At 41.5% G+C, this 12,015-nt stretch overlaps 1 protein-coding gene and 1 long non-coding RNA gene across 3 annotated transcripts in view; one reads left to right on the top strand and one right to left on the bottom strand.

Annotated features, from left to right (window-relative positions):
* The window catches only part of LOC138735917 (myosin-7-like), a 98,702-nt gene extending 94,944 nt beyond the window's left edge, over nt 1-3,758 (bottom strand). The window contains exons 1-2 of the mRNA XM_069884583.1: nt 3,605-3,758; nt 2,651-2,754 (exon numbers count right to left, since the gene is read on the bottom strand). Of these exons, the coding sequence (XP_069740684.1) occupies nt 2,651-2,754; nt 3,605-3,695 (195 nt within the window). The 5' untranslated portion in view covers nt 3,696-3,758. The remainder of the gene's footprint in view (nt 1-2,650; nt 2,755-3,604) is intronic.
* LOC138735918 (uncharacterized) overlaps nt 1-12,015 on the top strand; it is a 53,527-nt gene that overhangs the window by 8,662 nt on the left and 32,850 nt on the right. For both annotated transcript variants that reach the window (XR_011339995.1, XR_011339994.1), the window contains exon 2: nt 11,506-11,593. This is a non-coding gene — a long non-coding RNA (uncharacterized lncRNA). The remainder of the gene's footprint in view (nt 1-11,505; nt 11,594-12,015) is intronic.

The following is a 12,015-nucleotide window of genomic DNA, read 5'->3' as shown; positions in this document are numbered from 1 at the left end:
ATATCTGACCTTTATTTTGATACAATGACCTGGAGAATTGTAAACTCCACGTCTACCCATTAAAGCTCCTTAAAGAATTGTATATATGTTCCAAAAAATTGCCTCCCATTCTTCTAATTTCAGGAGAATATAGTTTCAGTCTGCTTCATCTCTTCTCATACAACAATCTCCCTCTGCAGGAATCAGACCACTTAATTTCTGCCGCATTTTGTTAATCACCTGCGCCCAATTCCTTGGATAGGAAGATCACACCAGTACACAATATTCCAACGGGCCCTATCTAACTGTCGTGAGAAATCTTTAGTCTTGCATTCAAAGACAGCTTTTTGAGAATAGTATCGAAATTCCATGTTTCAAAATACAGTAGAAACCCTCAGTATCTGGCACCTATGCAGATTGGTAGATGCCGGGTAAGTGAATTTTCCAGTTGCTTGAGATTGCATGTTGTGTGATCAGCGAACTAACAGCGAAGCGCAGTAATTTTAAACTTCCGTATTTTTTACCTATTTATTTGCAATTTTTGTCAGTTGCTTGAGGCTGCCAGTTGCTTGAATTCCACGTAACAGGGATTTTACTGTACTTATGGGTAAGGATAAGCCTGGATCTTGTTGAAATGGTGTAGCTGTGGTGATTTCTGTGGGTCCAAACCATACCCGTTACATCATCGGATATCCTGGTTCCAGTGCTAACCTGATCCTCTCCCTTGCGTTTTTTTTTTCCCAGTGCATTGATGTTCATTGTTCCTGAACTCACCACATTAGCATTGCTACCACTCGCAAGCAGGATCATAATGGATGGCAGGAGAGAGCAGAGGGAACGGGCAGACATGTGACAAATGGAATTTACAAATGTGCAGCACGGTTGGAATAGTGGTTAGTGCAACACTATTATACCGCCACCAATTGGGACCGGGGTTCAAATCCCGCACTGTGTGTAAGGAGTTTGTACATTCTTCCTGTGTCTGCGTGGGTTTTACCCGGGGGCTCCAGTTTCCTTCCACCGTTCAAAAGCATACAGGGAGTTATTGGTCAATCGGGTGCAATTGTGTGGCATGGGATCCTGGGCCAAAAGGGTCTGTATCTCTAAATCTAAATCTAAAAAAAAATCTACTATGGAGATATTTGAGATGAGGCATTTAAGAAGAGGAATGAGGAGATATTAATAAAAAAGAAAATCTGGGGGAAAGATTTAAAAGAACCTGAGGAGCACTTTCCTCACACTGAGGGTTTTTGGTATATGGATCGAATTGCCATTGTAAGAGTAGAAGCAGGGACAAATGTAAATATTCAAAAGCTATTTAGACAGATACATAAAGAGGAGAGATTTAGAAGCATATGGGCCAACACAGGCAGATGGGACTAACTTGTTCATCTTAGACAAGTTGGGCTGGAGAGCCTGTTTCATACTGTAGAACTCTTGGTCTCTAGTAAAAGCAACAGTGGCAGGAGCAGGCAGATCTGGTGATATGGCTGAGGAAGTCATTGAAAGTGACAGGGCAGGTTGGGAAAGCAGCCAATTAAGATCAACACAATTGTGGATATCAGAGTCGGCGTCAAAATAAATCTAATCAGGGGCATTGGGGTAACCACAGGGGCACAAACTGCCATTCGTATGGCAACATCATGTGCCATTCATGTTCAGGTGGGGGGCACAATAACTCATTTGGGGGGGCATGGCCCACAGATGTCCGTCCCCATGACGCCAACCCTGGCGGGCATTGTCAAAAGAGGCATAGAGTGTAAAAGTAGGGAAGTCATGCCGAACCTTTGGTCTGGCTTCAAATGGACCATTGTGTTCCATTCTGGTCACTTCATTAAAGGAAGGTCGTGAAGGCATTTGAACAGAAAACATTATTATTTTTTTATTTTTTTAAACATTAACAGGCTCTTCTGGCCCATGCACTGTGTTGCCCTAATAACCCCATAAGCCTACAATTCCCATACTTTTTGGAGGGTGTAAGGGAATTGGGACAGCCAGAGAAAACGCACACAGACATGGGGAGAGCGTACAAACTCCTTACAGACAGCGCAGGATATTAACTCAGGTCGCTGTCACTGTACACTAAACATGCCACCCGATTTCTGGAATTAGATCTTGGGATGAGGGAATTACATTTACAAGGATAGATTAGTAGAACAATTTTTTAGAGGATGAGGGGAGAATTGATGGTGTATAAGAATTGATGAGTAGTCTGGACAGCATGCTGACAGTAGGACTCTGGACAGTGGAATGAATCCAGGTTAATCCTTGAGAAGAGGGACTGAAAGCAGTCAGACAAACCCGGGACAATACAACCATTCCTGTACGGTGGTTGTGATAGTACAGATCTATCACCAATGTATATAGTGTATATAGTTACAGTATCTAGACTGTGCTTACAGCGATTGGCTGAGAGCTAAGCCATGCCTACTGTCTGGGCCTTAAAGGGTTGTGTCCCTAGCCAGGTTGGATCATTCCGGACTGGTCGGCCACCTGTGAAGAGCTCCTGTCTTTTGCTAATAAAAGCCTTGGTTTGGATCAACAAGTCTTTGGTTCTTTCGACGAGCTCTACAGTGGTATAGATGCTGGACAATAAGGTGCTTCAAAACCAGTTGTTTGTCACATGTCCCTGTGCAAAGAGTAACATTTTACCAATCATCCTCTCACTTACTTTGCCATTCTTAGTTTCCACCGTGACTTTGGGACCATTTCTTTCGAGAATCTCAGCCTCCACATAAGCTTCCTTTTCATCAGGAACCCAGCACCTTTTCTTACCTAAAGATCAAGAATGCCAAGAACAAATGTTGGCTGGATGTGCACACAAATTTTAATCAGACACCTGAGAACTTGTTAACAGAACACATAAAATCATTGGGTTGGTAAGCAGAAGCAGAGAGATGACAAATCAAGGGTATTGCTGTAAGTTTTATAATTCACAGGGTTGATCGCAAATGTAGTATGGCGGCCATTTCTGGACAACCTGCACTGTAAAGGATGCGAAATCCTTGATGAGAGTGCCAAAGAAATTTAGTCGAACATTTCACTGTGATTTGGTGACACCTGGAACACAACCTGAGGAGGTTGTGGAAACAAATTGAAAAGGAACTTGCCAAAGCGAACTGGACAAATAGAGGATGGAAGAGATTATGGGGTGAGAATACAGTGGGTTTAATTGGAGGGCTCCTTCCCGCTGGGTGAGTGGTGTGATTCTTGCTCAAGGTTTCAACACCTCAATAATTCCATGAGGAGCCTTGGGACCTGAGCAGAAATTGTCTTCTTAATTGTCAATGCAGCACTTGAACATTCAGCCCTGCCTGGTCAATACACAGATTGTGGACAGCCTCACATACTGCAGACTACTAGCCATGGGAGCAATTGCAACCACCTCAAACAGCAAGGTATAGTGATGGTCCTGGAACCCCCCCCCCCCCCCCCCACACGAGCTGTAAACACATGCAGCACCAGGCCAACTCACTTCACCGGGAATTACACTGGCTTAATGGGTTATAAATATCACTGCACTGCATGGCAAATTCGAGGCATATCTTAGGCGGCATCATTCAACTTGTGCCTGGAGGAGGCCGAGATAACATATCACTCACCATGAATGCAGTTGCCAGCTTACCGTCAAAGGCGATGGTTTGAAGAACCATTAATTCCTTTTCACTTTTCCTGAGGAAGGATGCCGCCTCGCCAAATTCTGACATGTCCTGCATGGCTGCGTTTGTATATTAACTCAGCAGCTCAATAAACCAGACTCTAACACAGAGTGATCAGAACTGTGGGGGGAAAGCACAAATCAGTGAGGGTCATGCTGCTTTTGTACCCATTGGGTAGGTTGCCAATCCGAGCACTGCTATTCCATGTAACATTCCACATTCTAATTTTCAGTTCCCGTTGATTATTCTGACTGCTATAACATGGACAGAGTCCTGACCTACTTACTGTCCCAGGGAAATCTGCTGATTGTGCAATCTGCCTTCACTTGTCCAACAATGTTAGTTCACATCCAGTGCAGTCTGGAAATGATTGGTCAGCATTGTTGGGCTTGTTCTCAGCAATTAGAGTCATGGAGTCAGAAACCATAGATTAAGCCCTTCACCCAATGAATCCATCCGACCAATATGGTTTGCTGCACTAATCCCATTTGCCTGCACTTGGTCCATATCCCTCTAAGACTCTATTACCCATAAATCTATGAGTGTCTCTTGAATGTTGTTGTTATACCCACTTCTACAGGTTCCTCTTGGATCTCATTCCAGATGTGGATGACCTCTAAGTGAAAGAATTTCCTCTCAGATCCCTCATAATCTAGTATCATCTATCCTGAGGAAGCTGTGAGCGTTCACCTTATACACACTCCTCATAATTTTGACACTAACTTCCAGCAGGGCTATTCATTATCAATCAGGAACCTCCAGGCTGGTCAAATTCTTGGTGTTATTAGGCTTTGCTATTCAGATCAAAAGTGAAATGTATAAAATTATGAAAAGAATAGATAAGATAGAGCAAGGTTCTTTTTTTTCCCACTGGTAGGTGAGATTATAATTAAGGGGCATACTTCAAGATTCAGGGCAGTAGATTTAGGATGGCAAAGAGGAAGAAATCCTTTTCCCAGAGAGTGGTGTCCATGGAATTCTGTGCCCATGGAAGCTGTGGAGGCTATCTCAATAAACATATTTAAGACAAGATTGGATATATTTTTTCATAGTAAGGGAATTAGGGGATATGAGAAAAATCCAGGTGGTGGGAGATGAGCCTATCATCAGATCAGCCATGATCTCATTGAGTGAAAGAACAGGCTTGACAGGCTGAATGGCCTACTCCTGCTCCTATTTCTTATGTTCTTAAGTGGCCCTGAAATGCTGTGATGGAGGCTCTCGTGATGGACAGAGAATTCCTAGCCACGGGGAAATTCTGCTTGAACAGACAGAGAGAAGGATCTATCTCCAGGGCAGGTTCCCTGGATCTAGTCCCAGGCACAACATGTCGGGGAACAGGATCTCCAAGACCTTGTTCCCATCCATTCTCCACGATCCTTTCCAACCTGTTGCTAAAAATAACGAGACAAATTTCAAGTCATTTTCATGGTCAGCAAACACAGCAAGCCTCGTGTGATGTGTAATGATTCTGTCAAAAGTGAGGAAGAACTAAACACAGGGGTCAATTCCCCACTCTGTGAATCTCCTGAGAATCTCAATGTTCAGTCCAACACAATAAACCACATGGGCATCTCTTGAAGATTTTCAATGTTAAACTCAATACAAAAAAAATGAGCAAATTTTTACAGGTAATGTAAACCTGGTCATAATCTGTGGAAAAATAAAAGGGAAGCTGAGAGAAAAATCAAAAATACGGAACCTAGCAATGAAATTTTATATTCTTAATATAACCAAAGCATATTATATGTTTTGGTTATATAATAAGAATATAAAAACATTGGGAAACAGCATTTCATGGCCACTTAAGAACGTAAGAAGTGGCCATTTGGCCCATTGAGCCTGCTCCACCATTCAATGAGATCATAGCTGATCAATGATAGGCTCCAGCAACCTGCCTTATTCTCATATCCACTAATTCCCTTACAATGCAAAAGATCTAACCAACCTTGTCTTAAATATATTTACTGTGGTCGCCTCCACTGCTTCCATGGGCTAAGAATTCCACAGATTCACCACCCTCTGGGAAAAGCAGTTCCTCCCCATCTCTGTCCTAAATCTACTCCCCTGAATCTGGATGTTATGTTCCCTAGTTCTGGTCTTCCCCCACATGGTTATAATAAGAATATAAAATCTTATTGGGAAACAATGGATACTGTTCCTGAAAACTTCAATAACTGGCTGCAAACATTTCCATCTTTATTTATCCCCTTCAGTCGCTAGTGCTTGAACTTTTCAGATTTTCCTCCTCTCTTCATCCACTGCATGTACCTCCTGACTTTGCCTCCAAACAAGTTCTCCACCACTCCTGCCCTCCCTCAGCTTTTCTCTGGTCGAAAGCATTGATTCAGCCGTCTTGTTTCCTTGCTTCATCCACTTTGGCTTCTAAATAATATTGGGAAACCTTTAGGGAAGTTGCTTCAAAGGAAATTAATTGTACAAAAAAAATTCTGCAGAAAAGGTATCTTAAAAGAAAATAAAATGAAAATTATTTTTTAGAATTTTAAGTAAATGCACCCCTGAGGTTGAAAGTGTTCCTCCTCACTGTAAATCACACTTTTGCTTGTAAACATCATTGATATACATTTTTACATTGCATTTCATGGGTTAGAGGACCTTAAAAATGCTCTCTATTAATCCCAGTCACGATGGAAACTTAAGAAATTACTTTTCCAGGATGTATTAAGTTCATAACATGATTCAATCAAGCTGTTAAGAACTGAGATCCTCCAGCAGAGGTAGCCACGACTTGGTTGTGAAAGGAAATCACTCTGTCTTGTCAGTGACTACCCCTGGTGTGAATACTCAAAACAAAACTGCAGTTTGTCAGTTTCTCTGTTCACAAGAATCACCCGAGCTTTTCAAAATGAAATTAGATTCTGAGCCACTATGTTTATAAGCCACCACATAAACCACCTGCCCTCTCCTGCCAATCCATCGGCACATCAAAAGAAATTTCTTTAACCACATTCAACCATCATTACAAATATTCTGTTTATCATAATATGTGAATGAAAATAATGCACTTTCTATGACTTTGCAGCATTTACAAATCCCTTTGACCATGCACTGCCCCTCTACAGAGAGTTAGTTTGTTACTGAACGCTGTGAGAAAGCATGGCATACTAACCTCCACTAACCAGCACTGATTGAGATGAAGGGGATTTCAGCCTCTTTTATTCTCCTCTCAAGGTCGTTTGACAGGAGAATGTGAGAAATCCCTTATGTCGCTAGCCCATAAGCCCATTGGATCTGACAGTGTCCCAGCCTTACAGAAAAGGCAATGCCCCTCAACTGTCCACACAGGTTCTATTTTTATTGTCGAATGCCAGCTATCTGAACAACGATGGATCATCTATTATTCTCACAACACATTATTTGCTCTCTCTAAGCTACCACACTGAAATCTCCACACATTATAGATCTACAGCACAATAGAGACCCTTTGGCCCTCAATCTTGTGCCAACCCTTAATTCCTTTGAACAAAAGTACCAAATCCGCCCTGTCCCGTAACCCTCTATTTTTCTTTCATCCATGTGCCTGTCTAAGAGTCTCTTAAATGCCCATAATCTTTCACCCTCCACCACCATTCCTGGCAAGGCATTCCAGGCACCCTACGTTAAAAAAAACTTACCCCTGATGTCTCCCTTAAACTTCCCTCCCTTCACCTTGTACATGTGTCCTCTGGTGTTTACTATTTCTGCCCTGGGAAACAGGTGCTGGCTTCCTACCCTATCTATGCCTCTCAAAATCTTGTAGACCTATCAAGTCTCCTCTCATCCTTCTACGCTCCAAAGGGAAATGTCCCAGTTCTACTAACCTTGCCTCATAAGACTTGTTTTCCAATTCAGGCAATATTCTGGTAAATATCCTCTCTATAGCTTCCACATCCTTCTTATAGTGATGTGACCAGAACTGAACCCAATACTCTAAGTGTGGTCTTACCAGAAATTTGTAGAGTTGCAACAAGACCTCTCTACTCTTGAACTCACTCCCTCTATATTTTTTTGAATATTTTGTCTTAATTTTTCCAAGACTCATATAGAACATTATTACATACAACATATAAATAGTATTTTAGAGTTTCAGAGTTTCGTATGATTGCCTAAATCTCAACCCCTCCCAACTGCTAACATATATATAAAAAATTATCCAAAAAGGGGATGTTTGAGCTGCCTTCATTAATTAGTCCCTATCTTGATCTTCAGGAATTCAACGCTATTAACTTAATTATATTATTTAAACCTTTTTGGGGAAGTTAAGCCAGTATGATTCAAATAAGGTTGCCATATTTTAACAAACACGTCATATTTCTTTCTAAGATTATGTTATCTTTTCCAAGGAGGCATACCTTTGCATTTCCATATTCCAGCAAGTAATAAGTAGGGGGGGAGTCAGACTTCCATGTATCAGCTAGACATCTCCTGGCTACCACTAGTGCAATCCTCATGAACTGTATTTGATATTTTGATAGTTTCGTGCCAATAAATACAATTCTGTTTCCAAAGGAAAAATCAATTTCTATAATACTTTACAAAATTTCTGCCAAGTCATACCAAAAAGGTCTTACTTTCATGCATAGCCAGGTTGAATGTATAAATGTTCCAATCTCTATACCACACCTAAAACACGAGTCCAGAATTTCAGATTTTAAACCACGTTGTAAGGTATAACTGGTGCATAAAATTGTATTGTACCAATCTATATCATACATTAATAAATGATGTCATATTATCAGAGCACAATTTTGACCAATATTGTTCTTGAATCCTTTTCACCAAATCTGTCTCCCACCTTTCCCTCGATTTGTGCAACCCCGGTTTCAAGCTATTGCTCTGTAATAGGCAATATATTTTAGATATAAATTTACTTCTGATCTCCTTTCAAAGAACAGCCTCCATTTCACTAACATTGGCTGAGTCATGGCTGGTCTTAAACTATCTCTTAAAAAAATCTTAATTGAAGATAGCAGAAGAAAGTTCTATTTGACAAATCATATATTTTTTAGCTGTTCAAATGTCTTAAATTGTCTTTCTTCATAATAATATCAATCACCCTATTAATGAAGCCCAGCATCCTATATGCCTTCTTAAATATCCTATCAACCTGGGCAGCAATGTTGAGGGATGTATGGATTTGAACCCCAAGGTCCCTCTGTTCTTCCACACTCTTAAGTAACTGACCATTAACCCTCTGGTTTGTCCTTCCAAAATGCTTCACCTCACACTTATCCGGATTGAACTCCATCTGCCATTTTTCTGCCCAACTCTCCATCCTCTCCATATCCTCTTGTAACCTTCGACAACCTACAGCTTCATCCACAACTCCTCCAACCTTTGTGTCATCTGCAAATTTACTGACCCATCCTTCCTCCTCTTCATCCAGGTCATTTATAAAAATCACAAAGTGCAAGGATCCCAGACAGATCCTTGCGGCACTCCACTAGTTACCAACCTCCAGGCAGAATACTTCTCTTCCATTTCTACTCTTGACTTTCTTCCTCCAAGCCAATTTTTTTATCCACACAGCCTCATGACTTTCTGGATGAGTCTCTCATTGGGGACCTTGTCAAATGCCTTGCTAAAATCCATGTAGACCACATCTATCACCCTGCCCTCATCAATTTCTTTTGTTCTCTCCTCAAAAAACTCAATTAAGCTCATGAGGCACATCCTTCCCTTCACAAAGCCATGCTGGCTATACTTGAGTAAGCTGTACTTCTCCAAATTCTCATAGATCCTATCCTTAAGAATCCTCTCCAATAGTTTGCACACTTAAGTCAGTGGACTTAAGACTCACAGGTCTATAATTCCCAGAATTCTCCCTATTACTTTTTTTAAACAAAGGGGCCACATTTGCCATTCTCCAATCCTCTGGCAATTCTCCTGTGGTCAAAGAGGATTCAGAGATCATAGCTACTGCCCCAGTTATCTTTTTTCTCATACCCCACAGCAACCTGAGGTACATCACATCTGGCCCCGGGGACTTATCAATCTTCCAATACTACCTCTTCCTTAATCTCCACATTGTCCAGCACACAGACCTCATCCTGATCAAGGTCCTTTTCTCTTGTGAATACTGAAGTAAAGTATTCATTTAGGACCTCCTCAATCTCCTCCGCCTTCAGGCACATGTTGCCTCCTTTATCCTTTAGTGGCCCCACTTTCATTCTCGTCACCCTTCTGTTCTTCACATACACATAGAATGCCCTGGGGTTCTCCTTAATCCTACATGCCAAGGCCTTCTCATGCCCCTTTGGATTTCTCCTAAGTCTTTTCTTAAGCTCCTTCCTAGTTACCATACATTTCTCATGAGCTCTTCCTGTTTCCTGCTTCCTATATCTAACGTCTGCTTCCTTCTTCCTCTTGACTAGTTGCCTCATCTGTTTCATCAGCCATGGTTCCCTTTTCCTATCATCTTTTCATTGTCCCAGTGGAACAAACCTATCTTGAACCTTGCACAAGTGGTCCCAAAACTTCCTCCACATTACTTCTGAGCTTTCACCCTTAAACATCTGTTTCCCATTTACTCTCACAAGTTCCTGCCTCATCCATTAGCCCTTCTCCAGTTAAGCACTTTCCCATTTTAACTGTTTTTATCCTTTTCCATAGCTATGTTGAAGCTAAGGAAATTGTGATCACTCTCACCAAAATGCTCCCCCACCGAGTGGACTGCCACCTGACCAGGTTTATTACTCAGAACCAGATCCAGTCTGGCTTCTCCTCTAGTCAGCTAGTCCACACACTGTGTCAGGAACCCTTCTTGGACACACGTGACAAATTCAGCCCCATCCATCCTCTTGCAGTCAAGAGGTGCCAGTCAATATTTGGGAAGTTGAAGTCACCCATAACTACAACTCTTATTTGCTGCATCAATCCAAAACCTGCCTGCCTCTCTGCTCCTCAGCGTCCTGAGGGCCATTATTCACTGAAAGCTCATTTTTTCACATTAAACATTCTTTCAATTTGCTGTAGTCTCAATGAACCCAACTTTATATTTTGAGACAATGAAATCTACATCAACATGGGATGAGGTTCCAATCCATGTAGACTCAGTGGTGGGGTGAAAGGTGGGCTGTTCCAGGAATTCTGGGGTGGTTTGAGTATCCTAAGAGATCCATATCACACTGAGCAGAATTCCTCAGCCTGTCCAGTATGGAAGAAAGCTTAATTTAAACAGACTATTACATTTAGCCAACATAGCTTTATATTCTTTCTGTTTAAAATGGGGTTGCCTTACTTTTTGTGCGTAGGACACACTTTGAAAAAAGACAAAGGACTTTCAGGGACCCACAGGTATACCTTCCTTTCCATTGTCATTTATCTTCCAGGCCATTATTACACATTCCATCTCATATGTTTTGTTATGTCAGAATGCAAGCATTCCTGAGCTCATCGTACCCTCAAGATGGTGGAGGTGAGCCACCCTTGTGAACCACAGCAAATCTTCTTGTGGAGGTTCTTCCACACTTCTTTTGGGTGCAGAGTTTCAGGATTTAGACAGTGATAACTGAATAACAATGGGATTTATTGTTGTCAAATGTTAGAGTGGATCCTGCATATCTCGCAGGGAGTGATATTCCCATGCCCCTGCTACTCTCAACCTTCACAGAATCGAAGACTGCAGATTTAGGACCTGCCCCTGAAGAAATCTTGGTGAATTGCCATGGCACTGTTTTGTAGAAGATAAATGATACTGCCAAAATGTGCTAGTGGCAGTAGAGGGTGCATGCTGAACTTTGAATAACTTCCTGTGAAAAAGGCTACTTTGTCCTGGATAGTGGCCAGCTTCCTGACGGTTGTTAGAACTACATTGATCCAGGAATATGGACCATATTCCATTACGTTCTTGCCTTGTTCCTTGTAGATGGTGGTGTCAGGAGGTGAGACGCTTGGCCCAGGCTATGTGATCTATGAACAGCTCTTGTTGTTGCTTCTTCATGTGGGTGGTACAGGTAAGATTCATTTAATTTCCTCAAGTGACCACAAGCTTCTATCTACATCAAAGTACAATAATGTTTATTGTTTTATACAATATACTTAGGCACTAAAATTCTTATTTGCTACAACTCATCAGGCACTTAAAAAAAGTATACATAATTTGAATTAAAAAGTACAAAAGATTAAATAATAGTAAACAAGAAAAAAAGCCATTTTTACCATAGTGAAGACAGTCCTTTTGTGGTTCCTGATTAGTGTAACAAGAGAAGAGTTCAAGAGTCCGATAACTGTTGAAGGAACTGCTCTTGAACCTAGATGTTCTGGACTTCAGGGTTCTGCATCATCTACCCAAAGGGAGCAGTGAGAAAAGGTTGTGACCAGGGTGATGGGGGGGTCCTTTATGATGTCGGATGCCTTCTTGAGGCAGCACCTCATA

This window comes from Narcine bancroftii, chromosome 6 (genome assembly GCF_036971445.1).
Source record: "Narcine bancroftii isolate sNarBan1 chromosome 6, sNarBan1.hap1, whole genome shotgun sequence".
NCBI classification, from domain to species: Eukaryota; Metazoa; Chordata; class Chondrichthyes; order Torpediniformes; family Narcinidae; genus Narcine; species Narcine bancroftii.
The sequence above is the reverse complement of the archived record's forward strand: the minus strand, read 5'-3'. Positions and strand labels throughout refer to the sequence as shown.